General features: G+C 43.6%; 1 protein-coding gene across 11 annotated transcripts in view; it reads left to right on the top strand.

Annotated features, from left to right (window-relative positions):
* The window catches only part of PITPNM2 (phosphatidylinositol transfer protein membrane associated 2), a 244342-nt gene that overhangs the window by 157161 nt on the left and 61594 nt on the right, over positions 1–25587 (top strand). For 10 of the 11 annotated variants that reach the window (XM_083151232.1, XM_083151249.1, XM_083151241.1 and 7 more), the window contains 4 exons: positions 12552–12881; positions 15542–15637; positions 22365–22469; positions 24714–24781. In XM_083151232.1, coding sequence (XP_083007358.1) covers positions 12552–12881; positions 15542–15637; positions 22365–22469; positions 24714–24781 — 599 coding nt within the window. The remainder of the gene's footprint in view (positions 1–12551; positions 12882–15541; positions 15638–22364; positions 22470–24713; positions 24782–25587) is intronic. The other variant, XM_083151213.1, reaches the window with a different exon arrangement.

Here is a 25587-nt window from a genome sequence, read left to right as displayed (position 1 = left end):
AAGATATGAATTTTACATAGCAGCAGTGCACGTCTCTCTCCGTCTCCTGGACACAGCGGGGAGCGGGGGACAGGACACAGGACGCACACTGGCAGGGGGGAGGTGAGCGGCTGGCTATGTAGGTGTACTCCCCCCCTCCCTCCCTACTGCAACTGCACCCACCCTCCTGCAGTCACCCACCCTCCCACCCTACTGCAGTCACCCACCCTCCCACCCTACTGCAGTCACCCACCCTCCCACCCTACTGCAGTCACCCACCCACCCACCCTACTGCAGCCACCCACCCACCCACCCTACTGCAGCCACCCACCCTCCTTACTGCAACTGCACCCACCCTCCCTACTGCACCCACCCTACTGCAATACTGCACCCACCCACCCTGCTGCACACTACTGCAGTCCACCCTGCTGCACACTACTGCACCCACCCTCCTGCACCCACCCTGCTGCACCCACCCTCCCACACCCTACTGTCACCCCCCCCCACCCTGCTGCACCCTACTGCCCCCACCCTACTGCCCCCACCCTGCTGCACCCACCCACCCTGTTGCACACTACCGCTCCCTCCCTCCTGGCTGCACACTACTGGCGGTGCATTGAATTGAAAATAGCGGCGGGGAGTGGGCAGCTGCACAGTTCTGTCCTCCTTGGCAATGAGCAGATTCAGTCCCCCTTGGCATTGAGCATGTAGCCCCTTGGCATCGAGCATGAAGCCCCTTGGCATCGAGCATGAAGCCCCTTGGCATCGAGCATGTAGGTAAGTGGCACTTTTGTGTCAAATGTGTAATGGGCATTATGTTGTGTTATATAGTATGTAATGGGCATTGCGGAGTGTTATATAGTATGTCATGGGCATTGCGGAGTGTTATATAGTATGTCATGGGCATTGCGGAGTGTTATATAGTATGTCATGGGCATTGCGGAGTGTTATATAGTATGTCTTGGGCATTGCGGAGTGTTGTATAGTATGCAATGGGCATCATGTGTGGGCTTTTGTGTAATTGGAATTACAAAGTTCACTAAAATGTGTACGGTGTGTGGTATAATGTTGGTCCGTGTCCACTTTTCACTGCGCAGGAGCCTCACCTACTACAAATTGGGGGGGGGGCGCGAAACATGCCCTTGCTCCGGGCGCCGTGGCACCTAGCTACACCACTGATTGGGACAGGCTCTCAGTTCTGGCTCCATAGGAGGAGTTGTGTTTCTCCCCAGGAGGCGAATGTAGTGGATATGGAGGTTATGGCATATAACCAGTTCAGGGAGGCAATGCTGTAATGTGTGTGCAGGCAAAAGAAAGAAGTAGAGAACAAGAGGAATAGGGTGTAACTGCACACAGTATTTTGTGATGTGTACACTTTAATATGCTGCTGGAGTGTAAATGGACACAGTTTAGTTATCTCTAAATAGTAGAAAATTGAATCGTGTTCTCCAAGTCTTTTCTATGTATTGATTTTTTTTTATCATGTTCTATACAGTACAGTTTTTTTGTGTGAACATGCAGCAGTGTGTTTTTTTTTTTTTAATAGAGGACCATCATGATAGGGAACATATATAAAACATAATTTTTTTCCATTGAAGTTGGCTACAAATAAAAATTCAGATTTATAACCATGTGGATGGTCTACAGTTTACCGAATGGTCTAAATCACAATAACAATCAAACAGCAACATGTGAGAGAGGTTCTCCATTACAGCTGCCACTGATGTAATAAAAGTAACAAGTTTGCCAAGTCTGACAATTTCATCCATTAAGTCGGGAGACAAAGTCCCAAAAGTTAGCTCTTTAAAGTTCAAGATAAGTGATTTCTTGGACATATTCCCAATATGTATTACTTGCAAAACCATGTCTTCTGTGTAATGGCTTTATATTAGACAGAGATGAGCATAATAGTTTTGAAATGTAATTGTTAGTAAGAATTTGCTTAGGGCACCTGGAAGGAAGAAGTCCAGCTTTTCCTGTGTATAAGAGCAGCGTGGGAAAACCTGATGCTGATCTATAACATATCCAAAAGAAAATAGTTCTATGGTATTATCTGATGTTAAAGTGACAGCTTACATAAAGCACAAAAGGTTCAAATTGTATTATTGGGAAGAGCAAAATCTAATCTTATCTGTGTTTTATATTACGGATGCCAGATCTGCTAGCCCAGTGGTAGCCAACCCTAGCCCTCGAGAGCTACCAACAGTTCACATTTTCCAGACAACCAAGCTGCTGCACAGCTGCACTCATTAATCACTGACACATTTTAAAAGATACACAGATGGAGCTAATTAGCTCACTTGTGATTCTGTGAGGAGACCTGAAAAACATGCACTGTTGGTAGCTCTCGAGGACAAGGGTTGGCTACCCCAGTGCTAGCCTATTACATGAGCAGGATTCCCTTTGTTAAATTTGTTAAAGGAATAAGAGGTACACACCTTAGTGCAATGACACAGCCATGGTAATCTTCGTTTCATATCCGGTTTCCTCCGTTCTGAAAGGTGATGCATATGATCAGCTATAGATACAGGGAAGCCCTCTGTGGTCCAGTATATACTACAGTATTCTGGCCCATGGTATTCAGGTAGTCAGAGCTTTTATAAAGGAACTACATCTGTATCATAGGCCATCTGTATTATAAATTATTATTATTTATAACAACGCTGAAAGAAAATTTTCCAAGCGTAAGGGGCTTCTCTAAGCCATTGTTTATAACCTTCCTATATACTTATATCATATCAGTCATACACATTGGAGCAGGGGAAATGGGTCCTACACATGGGGCGACAGGATTTCTGTGAGGACAATATAAATGGGATGACAGTAATCAAGAAAAACCCACACTGTCATTAATGTCATAAAGAAAGGCTCATCATACAGTATATCACAAACGGTAATCAGAAAAAAGCGCACATGAAATAAGTCAGCAAGAAAATTGCACACGGAAAAAAACCCAGCACTGTCATAATGCAATTTCACTGTGGATTTTTTTTCATAGAACCTGTCATGGTACAAATGAGGGTGACACAAAGTGGTTAAGTAGGTGGTGGCATGGGGAACAGGAGGAGATGATTTAGGACAGTGGTCTCCAAACTGTGTGCCGTGGCTCCCTGGGGTGCCTCGGGACACTTGCTGGGGTGCCCCAGGTTGGTGGTCCAGGACCAATTCAAATTATTTATGTATAATTATTTATGGACAAAACCAGTGCTGGCGGCTGACAATCACAAAATGTGTACAAACAGAAGCAAATCCTGCCCTTTACCACCAGGGGCTGGCTGGCAACTTTTAGCCTGGGGGGCAAGTCCAGAGCACCGGCCCATAAGTAACAGCGTATCGTTAAATGGAGGTTTTTCGTATATGTATTAATAAAAGAAAAAACAATAATAGGACACCACAGGCTGCTCACCCTGGCTAGTTATGCCAGAACCAGTGGCATTACTAGCCACTTTGGTACCCTGTGCCAGAAAGGAAATTGGTGCTTGCCCCACAACCACACCTGAAATAGGAGAGTGCGCGCCGAAGGCGCGCGGCAAAATGTAGGAGCGATACTTCATGGGGAAGAGGCGTGGCCCTATAAAAGTACTAATAACATCGTAATGCCCATAACACATTATACCACACACAGTAATGCCCATTATGTATTATGCCACACAGCGTAATGCCCCTCACACAATATGCCGCACACCATAATGCCCATATGATATTACGACACACATTATGCTCCACGTAATGCCCCGAGTACACCTGCATATGACTACATAATGGCCCAGGGTTACCGACAGTAGTAGCGCTGTGTATATATATATCTATCTATCGCACACAGTTACCGACAGCAGCAGCGCAACTTATACTGTACATAATGTCCACATCAGTTGCTGACAGTAGTAGCACTGCTTAAACGTAACACCCACACCAGTTGCCGACAATAGTAGCGTTGCCTATACATAACAACCGCACCAGTTTCTGACAGTAGTAGTGCTACTTATACGTAACACCCACACCGACACCAGACACAACAACAGTAGTGCTGCCTATACATATGCCCCCACCAGTTGCCGACACTAGTAACGCTGCCTGTACATATGTCCACACCAGTTGCCGACACTAGTAGCACTGATTATACATATGCCCACACCAGTTGCCGACACTAGTAAAGCTGCCTGTACATATGCCCACACCAGTTGACGACACTAGTAGCGCTGATTATACATATGCCCACACCAGTTGCCGACGCTAGTAGCGCTGATTATACATATGCCCACAGCAGTTGCCGACACTAGTAACGCTGCTTGTACATATGTCCACACCAGTTGCCGACACTAGTAGCGCTGATTATACATATGTCCACACCAATTGCCGACACTACTAGCGCTGCCTGTACATATGCCCACACCAGTTGCCGACACTAGTAGCGCTGATTATACATATGTCCACAGCAGTTGCCGACACTAGTAGCGCTGCTTGTACATATGCCCACACCAGTTGCTGACACTAGTAGCGCTGCTTGTACATATGTCGGCACCAGTTGCCGACACTAGTAACGCTGCCTGTACATATGTCCACACCAGTTGCCGACACTAGTAAAGCTGCTTGTACATATGTCCACACCAGTTGCCGACACTAGTAGCGCTGCTTGTACAAATGCCCACACCAGTTGCCGACACTAGTAGCGCTGCTTGTACACATGCCCACACCAGTTGCCGACACTAGTAACGCTGCCTGTACATATGTCCACACCAGTTGCCGACACTAGTAGCGCTGCTTGTACACATGCCCACACCAGTTGCCGACACTAGTAACGCTGCCTGTACATATGTCCACACCAGTTGCCGACACTAGTAGCGCTGCTTGTACACATGCCCACACCAGTTGCCGACACTAGTAACGCTGCCTGTACATATGTCCACACCAATTGCCGACACTAGTAGCGCTGCTTGTACACATGCCCACACCACTTGCCGACACAAGTTGCGCTGCTTGTACACATGCCCACACCAGTTAAAGTACACTCACATTTTACATACCTGGTTCAGGGCACTTCAGGCTGGCAGCCTGGCAGCTTATCATCTCCTTCACAGTCGTGTAGCTCCGCCCCCTCCGGACGTTAGCCCCGCCCCCTTTTCGATCCCTACAGGGACGCTGACCAGGAGCAGGGAGGGATCCTCTGTGCTGTCCACGCTGCTGCCTGTAATGCAGTGTGATACAGGCGCAGCAGCTGCTGGCAGCCACAGAGGTCTGAGCTCCTCAGAGAGTCCACAGCCACTCTCTGTAGCGGCCTCCTGCACTAGACGTCCTCAGTGCAGGAGGCCGGCGGCCATGTTTCCGAAGACCATTCGGAAACTGGTTAGCCGTGGCTGCAGCAGCAGCCTCAGAAACAAACGGGCGGCCCACACACATTAGATTGAGCGGCCCGGGGGGCACATGGCACCCTGCCCCCCGGCCCAGCCCGCCCCTGTTTACCACATAACTGATTAATAATCGCATATAAACCCAATCTACTCAATGTTATATACTTTTATACTTCCTTTTTGGGGGGCCTAGGGGTGCCGTGAAAAATTTTGATACCCCAGGGTGCCGTAATTCAAAAAAAGATTGGGGACCCCTGATTTAAGAGGAAGACTGCTAGACTTTGATGAAAAATAAATTTTTAGTAACGCCATTTATGTTGTGCCTTAAAATAAAAAGCAGCTGAACCCTTTTTACATCTCCACTTTTGCATACGATGTATCATATGCGATACCAGCTCTGGAATCTGAGGTGAAACACATGCGATTTGACACTTTTCACCCGATTTCTCTGGCCAATTTAATGGAATCGGGTACAAAGGGACCAAATCGCACTAGTGAGTTTAAGGCAGTCTTTAATTATAGATTGGAAGTCTATTGGAAGTGTGGTAACATACATTTCTCAAAAGTCAAATAATTTTTAGCCACATTTTTCTTTATCTAAATTTTGTCTTCACTCAAATACAGCATATTATGCAATTTCTCTTTAAAAAGAGTTCGAGAAGGTGGATGGCGTAGGATCCATTTCTGTAGAACAGTCATGTGGATTTATGCGCTAATAGCTAATGACAACTTTCTAATACCTTGGGGACACACTGGCATATGGTTATAATCCCCAAAATTATTTTAGTTTTCTAAATGCATCATACTGTAGATTACCAAAATTGCGGAGAAATGAACATGTCGGGAAACAGTGAAACAGATCTGCTTGTGGGGAAACTCCGTTGTCATTAACAGAAACACATCCACCAAATGTTTTGTGTGAGGTGAATAATAGGCTGTATGAAATATGTTCAAGAACATTTCCTGATATTTGCATAGAAGAAGAGTGGGCAACATGATTTTATTAACCCCTTCCCGACATTTGACGTATATATACGTCATGGCCGGGATGTACTTCCCGACACATGACGTATATATACGTCATGACTTTAAACTGTCGCGGGGACAGAGGGACGATGTCTGCTGTCCCTGACAGCAGACATGTCCCTGCATGCCCAGGGGGGGCTGCGATGCCGCCCCCCCGTCGGCGATCGCTGTGATTGGCTGTTCAGTGTGAACAGCCATTCACAGCGTTTTCCTGTGTTACCGGCGAATCAGACGCTCGGTAACACAGGTGTCAATCACCGCCGGGTGTCAGGGGGCATGAGGGGGTCATCGGTGACGACGACACCTCACCCCACCTGCCCCCAAGGCTGTGATTGGTCCGTGGGACCCACGGACCAATCACAGCCAAGGCGCGTGATTTAAACTAACGGTGACTGCACTGCAGATGCCATTCCGGTCTGGAATTGCGTGCAGAGCGGTCACCGTGCCAATCTGTCGTGATACATACCCGATCCTTGCCTGAAACTTACCTGATCACCGCTGATCACCGCTGGTAGCGTGCTGCCAGCAGCTGGATACTTCCTGGATCTTGTGACTTCTGTGTGTGCTGCTGCTGCAGTGTCATAGAGTCACAGATCGTGAGAGATAGGGACAGATAGTGACAGAGAGTGATAGAGAGTGCTATATTTTGTGTCTGCTGCACCCCCTTTTGTGCTGATCACTATATCTGAGGTGATCAGCAACTTTTTGGGGGTGCAGAGGTTTTTTTTTATATATATATATACCTGTCAGTTGCAGCAAAGGTTGTGCTGCCTGTGCAACTGACTGCTGCCCCCCCCTGCTGCCCCCCCTTTTGTGCTGATTGTGCTGATTACTGATCAGCAACTTTTTGGGGGTCCAGGTTTTTTTTTTTATATATATATACCTGTCAGTTGCACCAAAGGTTGTGCTGCGTGTGCAACTGACTGCTGCCCCCCCTGCTGCCCCCCCCTTTTGTGCTGGTCAGTTTAAATTAATTAATCAGCAACTTTTTGGGGGTCCAGGTTTTTTTTTTATATATATACCCTGTCAGGTTGTGTGTCTGCTGCCCCTCACTGCTAATCAGTGTTGCATCACTGCATCACTGATCTGCAGTTTTTTTTTTTTTTGGAGAGTGCAGTGGGGTTTTGTTTTTACACCCACGTTGCTTGTGTGGGTGTCCTGTGGCCGCTGAGCGCTGATCAGTGACGTACAATCACTGAACAGCATTTTTGGCACAGGGTTGATATCATTTTTTTTTCAGTAGTTTTTTTAAATTGTTTTTTTTTTTTTTTGGAGAGTGCTGTGGAATTTTTTTTTAAATTGTTTTTACACCCACGTTGCTTTTGTGGGTGTCCTGTGGCCGCTGATCAGTGACGTACAATCACTGAACAGCATTTTTGGCACAGGTTCATATCATTTTTTTTCTGCATTTTTTTTTAATTGTTTTTTTTTTGTTTTTACACCCACGTTGTTTTTGTGGGTGTCCTGTTGCCTTTGAGCGCTGTTCAGTGACGGACGTTACTGACCAACATCTGTGCTCAATTTTTGGCGCAGGACCTTTTTTTTTTTTTTTTAACCCCTTCAATTTTTTTTTTTTTATTGGGATCAAATTCCTGTATAAAGTCTTTTTTTCTTCTGCACTACATACACACTACACACTACATACCCCCCGTGTTGAAATAAAGTTTGTACCCCCCCTACACTATACACGTGTTGAAACATTACACTTACAGAAACACAAAAATAAAAATGTCATCCCAAATGTCATCCCAGTCATCCAGAAGAATGTATTCAGCGGAGGAGGCATATGCCATGCTTGCCCCTGACTCTGACTTTGACACAGCCAGTGATGCAAGCGGGGAATTTGAAGGATTCGCCTTAAGCTCCTCTTCCTCCTCTGCTGATGAGGGACCCCCTCAAAGACGCCCCCGTAGAGCAGCTGAGACCCCCCCCCCTTCAAATGATTGATCCCGTATGGACCACACCACCAGACAATTTTGAGCCCCAGGTTCCTGAGTTTTTGGCCATCCCAGGAATCCAATTTGATTCAGCAGGTCTCAGAGAAATTGACTTTTTCAAATTATTTTTCTCTGATGATTTTATAAATTTAATGGTGGACCAAAGTAATTTATATGCCCAGCAGTTTATTGCTCAAAACCCCACGTCATCATTTGCTAGGTGGACCCCTGTAGATGCAGTAGAGATGATGACGTTTTGGGGTCTGGTGTTACATATGGGCATAGTAAAAAAGCCAGAAATTAGGCAATATTGGAGTACAGATGTTCTGTACAGCACCCCATTTTACCGTATGGCCATGACTCGGGCTCGTTTTGAGATAATCCTTAAATTTTTACATTACACCGATAATACACTGTGCCCACCCAGAGATGATCCCACCTTTGACCGGCTATTCAAAGTCAGGCCGGTCATTGATCATTTCAGTGCCAAATTTGCAGAGATGTACATCCCTGAAAAATTTATTTGTATTGACGAGTCCCTTATACATTTTAAAGGAAGGGTTAAATTCCGCCAGTACCTTCCCAGTAAGAGGGCAAGGTATGGCATAAAAATGTATAAGCTGTGTGAAAGCACCTCAGGGTACACCCACAGGTTTAGGGTATATGAAGGGAAGGATTCAAGAATTGAACCGCCAGAATGCCCCCCCTCCCTCGTAGGTGTTAGTGGAAAAATTGTCTGGGATTTAGTGCACCCCTTCCTGGATAAAGGTTATCACCTCTATGTGGATAACTTTTACACTAGCATCCCCCTGTTTAAGGCCCTTGGTTCAAGAGGTACAGCAGCTTGCGGTACTGTGCGTAAGAACCAAAGAGGCCTCCCAAAAACGCACATTGCCCAAGTAATGAGAAGGGGTGAAAGCAGGGGAATATGCACCGAAAATATGTTGTTGGTCAAATATAAGGACAAGAGGGATGTCCTTATACTGACAACTATTCATGGAGACAGTACCACCTCCATCCCTGTACGAGGTACCAGTACCCACACCTCAAAACCTAATTGTATCCTAGATTACAATAGGTACATGGGCGGAGTGGATCTTTCAGATCAGGTACTGAAGCCGTACAGTGCCCTGCGGAAAACAAAAATCTGGTACAAGAAGCTGGCCGTGTATATCATCCAGATGGCACTGTATAACGCTTACGTGCTATTCCGTTCTACCAGCCAGAGGGGGACATTTATGCACTTTCAAGAGGAAGTCATAAAAGGCCTAATATTTGGGAACCAGCAGGCAGAGGGCCCCAGTACTTCTAGTACTGGCCCCCGTATTGTACCAGGGCAGCATTTTCCTAACGAAATCCCCTCCACTGCAAGAAAGGGCAGGACACAAAAAAGGTGCAAAGTTTGCTATAAAAAGGGAATAAGAAAGGAAACTATTTTCCACTGTGAAACTTGCCCCGACAAACCCGGCCTATGTATAAAGGAGTGTTTTAAAATATACCACACATCTATGGATTATTAGGTTCATCATTTCACCGTGCTTCGGGGGTCTTGCTAATGCCACATAGCACCCACCATTCATTCCACCAGAATCTGAGCTGCAAAATCCAAAAATCACTCCTTCCCTTCTGAGTCCTGCCATGCACCCAACTGGTATTTTTTGGTCACATGTGAGGCATTGCCGTACTCGGGAGAAATTGGGGCACAGATTTTGGGGTGCTTTGTCTCCTTCATTCCTTGTGAAAATGAAAAATTTTGAGCCAGAACTGCATTTTTGTGTAAAAAATGTAATTTTTCATTTGCACAGCCCAGTTGTATCAAAATTGGTGAAACCCCTGGGGGTTTGAAATGTATACTATACCCCTAGATGAATTCCCTGAGGGGTGTAGTTTGCAAAATGGGGTCACTTGTGGGGGGGTTCCACTGTATTGGTGCTTGGGGGGTCTTGCTAATGCGACATAGCACCCACCAACATTCCACCAGAATCTGAGCTGCAAAATCCAAAAATCACTCCTTCCCTTCTGAGTCCTGCCATGCACCCAAATGGTATTTTTTGGTCACATGTGAGGCATTGCCGTACTCGGGAGAAATTGGGGCACAGATTTTGGGGTGCTTTTTCTCCTTCATACCTTCTGAAAATGAAACATTTTGAGCCAGAACTGCATTTTTGTGTACAAAAATTTAATTTTTCATTTTCACTGCCCAGTTGTATCAAAATTGGTGAAACCCCTGGGGGTTTGAAATGTACACTATACCCCTAGATGAATTCCCTGAGGGGTGTAGTTTGCAAAATGGGGTCACTTGTGGGGGGGTTCCACTGTATTGGTGCTTGGGGGGTCTTGCTAATGTGACATAGCACCCACCAACATTCCACCAGAATCTGAGCTGCAAAATCCAAAAATCACTCCTTCCCTTCTGAGTCCTGCCATGCACCCAAATGGTGTTTTTTGGTCACATGTGAGGCATTGCCGTACTCGGGAGAAATTGGGGCACAGATTTTGGGGTGCTTTTTCTCCTTCATACCTTCTGAAAATGAAAAATTTTGAGCCAGAACTGCATTTTTGTGTAAAAAAATGTAATTTTTCATTTTCACTGCCCAGTTGTATCAAAATTGGTGAAACCCCTGGGGGTTTGAAATGTACACTATACCCCTAGATGAATTCCCTGAGGGGGTGTAGTTTGCAAAATGGGGTCACTTGTGGGGGGGTTCCACTGTATTGGTGCTTGGGGGGTCTTGCTAATGCGACATAGCACCCACCAACATTCCACCAGAATCTGAGCTGCAAAATCCAAAAATCACTCCTTCCCTTCTGAGTCCTGCCATGCACCCAAATGGTATTTTTTGGTCACATGTGAGGCATTGCCGTACTCGGAAAAATTGGGGCACAGATTTTGGGGTGCTTTGTCTCCTTCATTCCTTGTGAAAATGAAAAATTTTGAGCCAGAACTGCATTTTTGTGTAAAAAATTTAATTTTTCATTTTCACTGCCCAGTTGTACCACAATTGGTGAAACCCCTGGGGGTTTGAAATGTACACTATACCCCTAGATGAATTCCCTGAGGGGTGTAGTTTGCAAAATGGGGTCACTTGTGGGGGGGTTCCTAAATTTTAGCATCTTATGGTGCCTAGAAACCTACATGGTGCCTAAAAAATAATCTCATAAAAAGGTGGCTCCAAAATCAAGTAGGTGCTCCTTCTATTATGAAGCCTGTGGTTTGGTCAACGTGCACACTAGGGCCACATATAGGATATTTATGAAAACAAAAGAATTAGGGGGAATCAATTTTTAGTCACATTTCTCTAGTAAAATCTACTGTGTTCCTTAGAAAAATGTATTAAAATTGCAAATCTGCAAAAAAAATGAAATTTTGAAATTTCACCTACACTTTGTTTTAATTCCTGTGAAACACCTAAAGGGTTAACAAACTTCCAAAATGCTGTTTTGAATACTGTGAGGGGTGCAGTTTTTGAAATGGCATCATTTATGGGGGTGTCTCACATACAAGTCCCTCAAAGTCACATCAGAACTGAACTGGTCCCTAAAAAAATCAGTGTTTGAAATTTTCTTGAAAAATGCTTGCTATTCATATTGTAAGCCTCCTAGTGTCCAAAAAATTAAAAGGAAGTTGAAATAATAATGGAAACATAAAGTAGACATATGGTCTATGTTAGTTATTAACTATTTTGAGTGGTATGATTATTTGTCTCACAAGCAGAAAATTTAACATTTTGCAAATTGCTAAATTTTCCATTTTTTTACGACATTTTGGTATTTTTCACAAAAAAACACAGACTGTATCGACCCAAATTTACCACTAATTTGAAGTACAATGTGTCACGAGAAAACAATCTCAAAATCACTGGGATAAGTAAAAGCAAAAAAAAGTTATCCCCACTTAAGTGATACATGTCAGATTTGAAAAAAAGGGCTCTGTCAGGAAGGCAAAAACTGGCTGTGTCAGGAAGGGGTTAAATGTTTTTGGTAAATAATAATCAGATTTTTAGTACAACAAAGTGCGCATCAGAAAATCAGACAACCATTGCATTATACCAAAATAAATAATTAAGTGTTCTATGGGCAAGCTTAACCTTCTATAGTATACATATATTGCTTTTCTAGTAGCAGATTGAGACCTTTACAAACAAGCTAGGTCCCTTGCTTATAATTTTGCTAAAAATTAAACATTGTTTTCAAACAAATATAAAAAAAAAAAAAAATGTTATAATAATTTTAACACCATTGTTTTATTCATGATTGGCAGGTCTCCGAAAAGTTATGGTTAGAGCACATAGGCAAGCCTGGTGTTGGCAAGATGAATGGTACGGTTTAACCATAGAAGACATCAGACAGTTGGAGAAAGAAGCTCAACTGATGCTGGCACAGAAAATGGCCCAGTTTAGCCTAAGTGAAAATGAAGGCGAACAACACGGGGCTAAAGAATCTCCTGGAGAAAAAGATTCTGAGGCCAAGGCCATCACCTCCATAGAAACTGTAGATGAGCCAAGTGGAATGACAGAGTCACTATCAGGAAGGGGATTGACCAAGCAATGGTCCACTTCCTCCAGATCTTCTAGGTCTTCAAAGAGAGGAGGTAAGGGCTACAATTTTTTACCTTTTTATGGAATCTGACTTCAGGTACAAACTCCACTTGGTTTGTTGTTTCTATACCACACATTCCTCTATTCTATGAAGCTGTGCTTGTATCTAGTTCTTCATTGTTCCAAATGAAGCAAAACTTAATATGATCCAAACATAAAAATGTTCTATGGCTTTCTTTGTAGAAATCTATTCCCTGATACCTGCTCATGTAAGCAGTCATAAAACTGACCTTGTTTGGTTTCCTTTTAGTTCAGAGTGATTATGGATCATAATTTTATATCATACCTGAAAACAAAGATGAAAAAAATAAGCAAATTACATTGATGTTTCTACCAGTGAGTTATCGTGTGGTATCAGGTTCCACGATGTCCTCAGCATTGCAAAATTTCTAGATGGCCATAAATAGTTTGTGTGATTTATACATTTAGTTTTCCTAAAGGTATCAACATGTATTTCGCAATAGGCTTTCCTATAGGCTTCATTTGACATGCTGCACTTCCTGATAATAATACGGAGTTTCATCATAAATCCTCCCATGACGTCACTGGGGAAGAGCAACAAGCATGGACACATACTGCAATATTGCTTGTCATAAACGTACTCCCCATTCTCATTCCAAGTGTCAGAAGAAAAAATACAGATATGTAATTGCTGTACTGCACATTCATTCCTCCTTAGATTATTCTTTTAGTTTCTCTTTTGCGCGTTCTCCCGTTCCTAGCAATAAAACACTGTCAAGACAATCTGTACACATGTAAGCCTGCATTGGCAATTAAATCTCCCAAGTGAAATGAAACTGTGTAAACAACTTAGTCGTCATATATCAAACTGACCATCTTCATTAGCTGTGCAGGAGATACATAAATGCAGAACAATTCAAAGGGAATTTCTAATTTCGCTTGCACTGAAAAGCCTACTTTTAGAGTCTGATTCAACAGCTCATGACCTGTATTGTACAGGCGGCATATGAAAGGTGAATTATGATTCAAAATTGATATGCATGAGTGGAGAAGTAGAACACATTGCTTGCTCCCCGCTGCCTTTCTTCCAAAGAATAAATGGTGAAAATTCAGGAACAGAGCTGCATGAGGCTTATGCAAATAGCGAGGACAACCTAATAATAACCAATTCACTGCTGGACAGATTTCACTACTCTTTGTATTTGTATGGACACCGAAAAACTGTAAGACTGGCATTTGTTTTAATGATTTTAGAATTCTTCACCTCAAAAAAGATAAGGAGGGTGGTCAGCGGAGTACAGTAGTAGAATAATTGCCACCTTAAAGCTGAAATATCAGTTATGGTGTGTACACACTGTGCGAGTACCGTGCGATGCCATCCTGATGCGATCAGATCGCATCAGGATTGCACAGCATGCATGCCATCTGCATACAACTTTGACTAAATAGTGCAGATCTGCAATATATAGTCAAGGCAGCCAAGACTTTCTGCTTGCAATACGTGAAAGCGCATTGGGATCGCAATGGTTAAAAACCCGTGCGATCTGCATGCGATCCCGATGAGATTTTGACTATATAGTCAAAATCTCATGCAGACGGTACCCAGGTGTACACACCATTACACACAGACGCAACTTAATTCCGTGCAAACCTCCCCTGTGTAAGATTGCATGCACATTTGGGAATTACAAACATGTATTGGTTATAGCTTTTATATGGCGATGCTTCTTCCATACATTGTACATAGAGCCAGTTACTTCATCTTGTTACTTTAGGTGAGGATGCCTCTAATGGCATGTTTGTGCACTTTGGGGGTTATTGTAGTTGATTCCCAGCCTTGCGAGTCCACCAAACCCTGCCTTGCGAATTGTTGGCTGGCACCACCCATTTGCACAGGCGGCTCCCTCGCAGGGGTTTGCAAATGGATGTTACACAGTAACATCCATTTGCAGGGCAGGGGGAACCTCTCACATCTTTCGATGTGGAAGGTGCATTTATATATAAAAGTTACTTTCAAGGTGATTTCGGCTGCTGCCCCCCCAAACCTGTGTCATGGCCTCATTAGCATGAGAAAGGACAGCGTTCTCATGGGAACACCCATGAAACACTGGGCGTTCCCATATGCTAATGGAGCTGAACGTGCGCAGAACAAAAACATTGGTCCTCATGCGAACACAGCCCTGCGGTGAATGGACCAGAATAAAGTCCTTTAGCACTGTGTGACAAATGATAGTCTACCACAATACTAGCAAGTACTAGTGACTGCAGCAGTGGATTTAGCTACACTGGAAATGTCACCCTGGTTTAAATGCAGTCCACTGTACAAGCTGGATAGTAAACAATTGACTAGCCCTGATTAAGAATTGTATAAACCAAAGCATTCCTTATTACAAAAGGTTTAAGATACTAATTGGTCACATTCCCCCCAACCAGGTGGGGTTTCTCTTGAAAATGATCGTTGCTTTAAAAATGTGGTCAGACTTGCACAAACTCCCGCACCTCCAGCAACTTGCAGGCTGTTCCATTTAGCCTTTTATATCAAAAGCATGTGATTTATGTATTATTTGGATGCATTTTCTGCAATTTGTGTACATTTTTTTTAAACAACTCTCCTCTTGCTAGACTACGAAATGTAAAATACTGTAACTTCCGGTCACCTTACTAAAGTCACTTCTATGTCTGCCCTTCACAGCAAGCCCATCCCGGCACAGCATATCAGAATGGAGGATGCAGAGCATCGCCAGGGACTCAGATGAGAGCTCGGATGATGAGTTTTTTGATGCTCATGGTAAGTGGTCCAAGATAATTAGTTGGCATGGCAACCAATTCAGTTCACAATCAGGTACCTTTTGCTGTTGGTGAGATATTCGTATAGTAAATAATGTGTGCTAAGTCTTAAGGTGCCCATACACACTGCGATTAACGGGTGCGATGCACGCTCCCGCGCACATCACATTGCACAGCACAAAAAGTATGTGCTGCACCTACTTTATGAACTAGATTGCATCGCATCTAGTTCAAAACGTATGGTGCACATCGCTCCATGTATGGGCACCTTTTCTGCTTTTGTAATAACTCTTCATGGATCAAAAACTGCAATAAGATTTTATGATGTTATTTTAAGAGATTCAAACATCCCCTAGATGTAAATTCCTGGAGTGTATCTGCTCTGAAGATTATTTGATCATGATGTGAGATACTTTTCCCTTTGATCCTTTGCTTTCTTGTTTGTACATGAGTAAGTCATATAGGAATGCTACAGTATAGGGAGCCTCTCAGTGTCTGCAATGGCTTAGGGGGATGTAAAACATCACATAATATGTTAGCTACTTGATGGCGAATGGATTATATTACGTTTTCCAGAGCAGACCAAGAAGTATATTTAGAAGAGGGCAGTTATCAAAGCCACCAACCATCAGCAGCTTTAAAAATGGCAACAGGAATCGATGCCGATGGCATTGGCTTTAACATTCTGCCTATTAAAGCTACCCCCAAATTTCTATTTGCAATGTTTAAATGGTCCAGTAGGTATATTCCTTTTTGAATGTATCAAAACAATTTTTACATTTGTACCACATAGGAGAACATGAACAAATAACAAATACAGTCCACTTAAGCCCTATTTTTTTTTATCATTTTCATCCTGATTCAGTGTACCAATGTCTGATAAAGTTATAGCCTAATGGCCCCCATACACTAAGCCCCCATACACTAATATGCAGCATTGCATGCGATACCTCGGTAACTGCCTGCCAGGGAGCTGCCGGTCTCTCTGGCAGCTGGACCACATACGATGCATAGTATTTGACCTTTAGCATACGATATATCATATATCAAATCTGACAAATCTAACATGCAGCACTTGCAATCTCTGGATCTGATCCGATTCATGCGACCGCGGATGAGAAGTTAGGCACATACGATTTGGGAACTTTTCACCCGATTTCTTGTCCCGATCGATCGGAAACGGAGGAAAAGGCCCAAATTGTGTAAGTTTATGGCCAGCGTAAGAGTGCGTCACTAGTACACAGGTGCAAAACACTTGTGTATGCATTATGAGATTTCCATGGCAATCTGTTATACTGTATATGTTGTTTTACCTAAAATGTAGCATGTTAGATAGTATACTTGTAGAATGTCAACATTCACAATTTCAGCATGACAAAGTTGACATGGTGAATGATGACTGTTGCTTTTTCACGATTTTAGGGTTAAGCTACAGTTAGGGATAGTATTTGGGTTCGTTAACATGTCAAGGCAAAGCCACATGGTCTAAACAAAAACGCCCCATTGAGACCGTTTTAGTTTTGTTTATTGAACTCAATCCATACAGAATTAGAGCAATCCATTAGACCTATACATGTAAATTAAACATATGTATTACTATATCATAGGGGCCGATTTGCCTCTGCGAAGGAGGAACTTCCTGTCTAGGAAGTAACTGCTCACTCCCAGTGACACGCACTAATTCAGTAATACACAAAAAAGAGAAACTCACTCTCTAAAGTGATATGCTCCCACTGCACGTAGACTTGTTACCTAAATACAGTGCAAGGATCTATTTTGTGGGCTTAACCTATTCATAAGAATGTTCAGTACTTCTATGTTAGTTGGGCGCCCACTATAGTTAGTACGCTCATACCCCCACTATCCATGTCGGCATTGAGTTGATTTTATATAGTGTGGCGAGCCACCAAGCCCGAAGCGTGGCGAGCGGACATGGAAAACTAAGCAAATAGCTTAGTGGGCACCCAACTAACAAATAAGTACCGAATGTTCTGTAAATAATGCCTTGGTTACACAGAATGGTGTAAGTATCCATGTTATGTTTGTGCAGATTTTACAGTTGTAGTGCGTATACTCAGTTTTATATTTTAGCAGTACGCTGTCAATCAGTTAGTTATGTTTATAGATGAATAACTTTTACAGTTGATAAGTATTTGGGTGTTGCTTAAATGTTACTCACATATCATGCCCTCATTGTTGGTTTATGTACTTTTGGAATGTGCTTAGACATCATTAGGTTCATGCAGTATAGAACAAAGATCATAGTCTATGAGACTTGGATTATGATTTTTTCCATGAACTGTCTTAAGGCCCATACTCATTGGGCGACTTTGAGCTGAAAGTCGCTCAAAACAGCAGGTTTGAGCTCCTGTCAGCTCAAAGCCGCCCAGTGTTTATGGCCCGGCGATGAGTGCTGCTGCGCGCTCCTGCAACATCACCGGGAAAGCTGTTCATCTGCTGGTTTTCAGGACGGCTTTGCATAGGTCTCCGCTATGCAATGCTGTCCCCCCCCCCCTTCCTCCTTCGGCGCCGGGCAGGTGGAAAGTGTATGCACTGAGCGGCTTTCCCCGCAGCTTTCCCATACACTCTGAGCATAGTCGCCCAGTGTGTGTGGACCTTTAGTCCTTTGTGAAACTGATCATTATTGCTGTCTAGTGGGAGTTACCTCTGCAACACAGAAAGTTACATTTGCCGCACCTACATTGCACATGATTTTGCCCATTTGGGAAAGATTTAGCTTTTTGCGATCAACTTTTTTGCGATCAACTTTGAACCAGGCCCTAGACCCGCATGTCACTCTGTGCGAGATATAAACTAGCAGTGGAATTTGTACCACTGGGCAGCTTGTGGTGGTGATACTGCAAGGAGACATGATGATGATATGATTGGTAAGTCAGAGCACGGCTTTAGACTATGATTCTGGCTCTCTATATTAATCATTTTCTAAGTGTTATCATTGATTAAGCATTTGTTTGCCTACCTTATTCAACCTGTATCCAACCTTTTTAAATGACTGTAATAAACATATCCGAAACATACAAATATATCACTCAAGACGGTACTCTTTACCTAGAACGGCGCCCATCGGGGTGATCGCGGGATCGCGGGCAGTACATAAACGGCCGCGACGCGATGCCCGCGATCACCGCGATTTTCCCATAGGGAACAATGTTAAAAAGTCAGATTGATCGCGATTTTGCATTCAATGCCTCAATGCCCGCGATTTTACCATAGGAATCAATGTTAAATGGGCTACAGAGCCCAAATAGGCTCAATTAACCCTTAAATGTCACCCCAATTTTTTTACGCCACCCCACGATCCACGCCAACCCGAAGCGTGGCGAGCGCAGCGAGCCCGCGAGGGGCGGCGGTACGCGTCCTCCGACCTTTTCATGCCCTACTATCCACGTCGGCGTGGAGTTAAGAATAGAATAGTGTGGCGAGCGCAGCGAGCCACCGAGCCCGAAGCGTGGCGAGCGCAGCGAGCCCCGCGAGGGGACGCGGATACCTTCACAGTTATACGCGTCCCCTCGCGGACTTCACAGGTGTCCGTGGCGACGCCGACACCTGTGAAGCCCGCGAAGGGACGCGTTTACCTGTGAAGGTATCCACGTCCCCTCGCGGGGCTCGCTGCGCTCGCCACGCTTCGGGCTCGGTGGCTCGCTGCGCTCGCCACACTATTCTATTCTCAACTCCACGCCGACGTGGATAGTAGGGCATGAAAAGGTCGGAGGACGCGTACCGCCGCCCCTCGCGGGCTCGCTGCGCTCGCCACGCTTCGGGTTGGCGTGGATCGTGGGGTGGCGTAAAAAAATTGGGGTGACATTTAAGGGTTAATTGGGTCTATTTGGGCTCTGTAGCCCATTTAACATTGATTCCTATGGGAAAATCGCGGGCATTGAGGCATTTAACATTAAAATCGCGATCAATTAGGCTTTTTAACATTGTTCCCTATGGGAAAATCGCGGTGATCGCGGGTACACGATTTTGATGTACCCGCGATTTACCCGCGATGCCCGCGATGCCCGCGATTTTTTACCCCCGACGCCCGCGATTCTGATCGCGGGCGCCGTTCTAGGTAAAGAGTACCCTCAAGACTTGCCATAGTCTACATAGGGTTCCGGATGACGGCCCGGCGGTCAGTATACCGACATCGAAATCCCAACGGTCATTATACTGACATCGGAATCCCGACTGTTCAAATGCCCATCCTGACTGACGGGGGCAATTTACCCTTGTGGAGGTCCACAACCCCACAGAGGAATAGAACTTGTGATTCTTTGCATTCCCCCCCCCCCCCCCCCCCCAGTCGGCATACCAGAGGTCGGGTTTCTGATATCGGTATACTGACCCTCCGGATCCCATCTGTCAGGCCGCCATACCATACCCGCCTACATAAGCCAGAGCTTAATCTATTTTCAATTCCCACTGATTTTCATCACAAAATCAGCTTCTGCTGCATTTTTGCCTGTATTTAAAAAAAAAAAAAACGGTACTTATGTAGTAACTGGGCTGCCGATTTTGAAATCGGGTCCATCGCATCGCACCCGACCATATCGCATGCGATGCGATGGACCCGATTTTTCCATAGGATTCAATGTTAAAATGGACCGAGTTCATTTTAACATGGAATTCAATGGGAAAAGGGGTCCTTTTCATACCCCTTCTATCCAAGTGGGCATGGAGTTGGATATAAACCTGTAGCGAGCCACCGAGCCCGAAGCGTGGCGAGCGGACACAGAATACCGTCCCCTCGCGGGGCTCGCCACGCTTCGGGCTCGGTGGCTCGCTACGCTCGCCACAGGTTTATATCCAACTCCATGCCCACTTGGATAGTAGGGGTATGAAAAGGACCCCTTTTTCCCATTGAATTCCATGTTAAAATGGACTCAGTCCATTTTAACATTGAATCCTATGGAAAAATCGGGTCATCGCATCGCATCGCATGCGATATGGTCGTATGCGATGCGATATCGCATCGCATCTGATTGTATGCCTTAACTTAAGGCATACAATCAAAAAATCGGCAGCCCAGATACTACATAAGTACCAAAAAAACTACTTAACATCTCCGCATATAGGCCCTGGCAAGCTTCTGACTGTCTGTTCGAGCAAATCTTGCAATCCAATGGATGGATTTTGATGTGGTTTTCACTATCTCATAGAACATTTGTCAATGAAGGTTTAGGTGTATAAAACATTAATCTATGAGATAAGGGAGCTAAGCAGTGATTATTTTAGTAAGAGCGACAATTTCAGTAAGAGAATGGTAGTGCTCTACAGTGCACACAATGGCAAAGAGTAGTAGTCATAAGCGACTGTCCCCATATTAAATGTAAATAAAGAACCAGCAAATAGTAAGAAACATCCAGTTGTGGATTTTTATCTTCAGTGTCACTCTTGAGGGAGAAAGCAACTAAAGGTCAATTTGGTGTTTTTCAATGATGTGCCATTTAGCAAATTGGAGATTTAAAGGCACAATCAATGGGAAATCTCAAGGTGTGAAACATAGCTTAACATGCCAGTTTGCAGCAATAAAATATTAGACCATTACATGGACACAAATTAAAATCCTGGGCCTGTTCCCCTCATCACAGTAGGGTTAATGATAGCAAAATATAATTAATATTGTTCTTCCCAGTGCAAATACAGGACCCAGCATGCCTAAATAGTGCCATGATGCCTGAATATTAAGGGCTAGCTGATATCTGTAATGTATTGTGACCTAAATTAAATTTCCTTCTTGGGTCCCTGCAATACGGAATGGTGAAGCGCTGTATGGCTTCTATGACTTAGCCATTAAGCACTTTACCATTCTGTAGAGAACCACATGAGAACTTTCATTTCAGATAAGGAGCTGTACATAATGGTTTACATTTTTATATGTACAGTTTAAATAAAGTGGTTTATGTTGCCATTGGACTTCATGGAGAAGATTCTACTCTCCATAATGGCTGCAAACTGCATCTTGGAATGGTCATGTAGAGGCACATTGTGACAAGTCACTCTCTTTATCTGGCTCCCAGTAAAACTGTGCAGGGAGATTGGGAGTAGATTTATTAAGCTCAGTGAAGTGATAAACTGTCTGGTTTTTATCACCGTCCAATCAGCTCCTACCTGTGAAGCTACAGGCTTGGTTTGAACAATTACAGGTAAGAGCTGATTGGCCGGTGATAAAAACCAGACAGTTTATCACTTCACCGAGCTTAATAAATCTACCCCTCAGTGAGGATTGGCTATGGTGATATACTACCATGTGCTCTGTAGAACATTGTACATTGAATGTAGAGCGTGTTTAGCCAATTTTTGGGGCTCAGTCTGCTGAAGGAATGTTCCTTGCTGGTAGCTGAACTAGAGAATCTGGGCTTCATGTACTGTAGTCAAACTGCATTCCTCCTACTTCTGCTCTAGAACGTGATTAATTAGCATTTTCATCAAGCCTGTGATTGACATATAACATTTGGACTATAATGCTGCAAACTGTTGGTATTGTGGGCACCCTTGTGGATATGTGTAGATTTAGGGGTAAATTTAGTAACGTTTCTAAAATGAAAAGAGGTGATAGCCCATAGCAACCAATCAGATGTCTCTAAGATGCATAGACAGAATCTGATTGGTTGCTATGGGAAACATCACCTCTTTATTTTTAGAAGCTTTATTAGATTTACCCCTTCGTCTTTCTGATGTGTTACTTGGTCTTGTTTTGTCTTTATTATCCTTGTGTTTAGAAGATTTGTCAGACAATGAGGAAGGGCTGCCTAAAGAAATTACAAAATGGAACTCAAATGAATTCATGGACAAGATTGAAACAGCTGAGGCTGACGAATTACGAGGTAATAATAAAGACTTTCTATAAATGAAAAATGAAACCACAGTATATGTCATAAGAAGCTTTCAAAAAAGTCAGTTAGGTAAACCACTATTTACATGTAAATATAAAATGATCTGAAATGTAGAGGAAATCATTTACAAAACTACAATTGCTCAGGCTTAAATTTGTATCACATATATTGTACAGTGCATATCCTACATGAACACGGAATCATCTTTGATTATAAAAAAAAAAAAAGGCAGAGATTAATTAAATGCTGGTGTTTTGTATGTCATGTGGGATGTGGATCGTTAGTTTGACAGTCAATTAGTCAACCACTATTGGACGACAGGTAGAAGGTTGACACATGACAAAGGTTGACATACATTCGGTCGACATGATCATAACCATGTCGACCTTATGCTTGTCGTCCTTCTGCCTGTCGAACAAAAGTGGTCATCTTACTGACTGTCGACACAATGACCACATACCGGTCACGTGATGGTAGAATATAGATTTCTTCAAGCAATACTTCATGCCTACTGTATCTTCAAGGAAGAAAAAAATAATTGCCAGTGATTCTAATTTATTTATTTTTATTATTATTTTTTCATCTTTAAAAATGACCAATCTATGCATCTCATAATGGAATCTGTTGTACGGACAACTGAAAATGGACCACAGCAAAGTATTTAAAAAATACACAAAGACGTTACCTGTTAACTGAAGGGTTTCAGAATTTATTGAGGCAGAGCAACTTATTCTTGAACAGATGTTTTTATTTCTCATAAAATTGTAATAAATTGATAAGGTGGGAAAGTTGGAGCGACCCATTTTTTTTAAGTGCTATGTACATTCGCATTTTGTGTGCCCCGTATGAACACTTTTAAGTTGTCCTTGCTCTAAAGCTTCTAGAGAGACTCCCCTCTGCAGCAGTTGTTAATTGTATGCCCCGCAATCCTGCCCAGTTCATGTTCTGAACCGTAGTAGTCCCTTAGTAAATGTTATGCCCCATTGGAGGCCCTATTTTATTGTATGCCCTATAGTTTTGTGCTGTTGTATGGCTGTTGGTACACATTATACAACGCTGTACTGTACCTCTAATTTGCATTAAGACGCACAGAGGGTAGAATCATTTGTTCATGCTGACCCTTGCTGGGCATATATATATAATTTGTTGCATGACTAAGCAATGCAATTGTCGCTCCATTTGGGTGCCCATTAGTACTGACCCACCCAAAAGCACTTGGTTTAACCTGAAAAAAAATGGCTAAACCTGTCTAAATCAATGGATTGGGCACCAAACCATGGACTTTGCACACAATTCTTATCATACCTCAGGAGACTTTGAGAAGAAATGTGTCTCCTGCAGCTCGTAGATGCCCAAATGTAGCAACAATTGATTTGCTCCAATGGATGCCTGCACACATTTTAAAAGATACACAGATGGAGCTAATTAGCTCACTTGTGATTCTGTGAGGAGACCTGCAAAACATGCACTGTTGGTAGCTCTCGAGGACTAGGGTTGGCTACCCCAGGTCTAGATCATGGTTGCCTACCTGACCCTCTCATTCAGGGAGAAAATGCTCTGTTCCTGGCCTTCCCTGGTAATGAATGATTGCCATCACCTGTGGGGAGCTAGGTAATTGATAAGAAAGGTGTTTCACCACAGGTGATGGCAATCATACATTACCAGGGAAGTCCAGGAACAGAGCATGTTCTCCTTGAAGAAGAGGGTCAGGTAGGCAACCATGGTCTAGATGCCCAGCAAGGGGTGTGCAAAACAATTGACTCGCTACCATAGTGTGCCCAGTTTATATTTTGCCACCTTACAGTACTCCCAGTCATAATATGTCACACTTTAGTGCTCAGGCTCATCATGTGTAACTTTATAATTCCCTCCAGTTAATTGTATCACATTACAATGAGAAGGTCCAGGTGCATAAGACAAAAGTTTGTAAGGGCCCTTATTTATCACTCAGTGGTGAAAAATGTATATAAAACATGTAACTTGTTTCAGGGAAAAGTGGGGCCCATAGTAGCTGCACTCCCTGCCCTTATTTTAGCTACTCCCTTGTTTCAAATGATGTCAATTGTATATAATGGGCTTCATTCCCTACACCTTTAAGTGTTATTTGATCGGACAATATATCTGCCATTGTGTACTCAGCATTACATAGTTTATATAACATTATAATACAGATAATCTGCTATAAACATGTCTGCAATGTGTTAATCCAGGTTTACTTCCCATACTTCTTTTTAGATGACTCTTATCATGAAACTGCAGAATATGCGGTCAGTTCCAGTGTGGAGGGATTAAGCATAATGGAGGTAGGTGTACCAGAGTTACCTTCTCCTGGTCTCATTACTTCATGGATATCTGGTGGATGTGTGGCTTTCCAGATACAGATGTTGCAACACTTATCTATTCTGTTGGCCGCCATCCTTGCTTTGTTGTTGGGTCATAAGAAATGTCCCTTTATGGCGCTCTAAGGCGTACTATGGCAAAATAATATTAACGCATGTAATTACACTGCTTCTCAGCTGGCAGGCTATTGTTCCATTAATGAAAACTACAGTAAAGTGCTGCAGATGGACATGTTAAGCCCCATTGTCAGTTACTGTCAGTGTCTGCCTTTGCTTTCACTTTACCTGTGTATGGTATGGAGAGCTTACAGTAGCTCCATAAGGGTGGGCTCCCTTGTGGCCGATAGTCTCGGCCCGCCACAGTGTTGTACAGTAATTATGCTACATCGATGCACATTCAGCCCCAGACACTCTGTGGGGAAATGTATTCCAGGGTTAGTCCACTCTTATAAAGCAAACTTGGCATACGTTTCCCCATCGAGTTCCTGGGGATGAGTGAGCGTCTTTGCAGCGTAATTACTGTACAACATGGGGGTGGGCCGAGAATGTTTGACTATGAAGCATACTGTATTTACAAAATGGTAAAGTAGTTCTTGGACTATATTACTGTACTGTATTTCATTGGAGACGTCACTCATGCGCATTCGTGATTTTCAAAAAACCACGTATGCCACACTAGCCAGGATGCGTAGCAATTCGCCACGCTGGGACACGCCTCGTCTGTCATGCCAACCGCCATGCTGTAGGTTGGACAGATGAGTGTGGCTACA

Source organism: Crinia signifera, chromosome 1, assembly GCF_055691185.1.
Source record: "Crinia signifera chromosome 1, ASM5569118v1, whole genome shotgun sequence".
NCBI lineage: Eukaryota > Metazoa > Chordata > Amphibia > Anura > Myobatrachidae > Crinia > Crinia signifera.
This window is presented reverse-complemented; position numbering and strand designations above follow the sequence as displayed.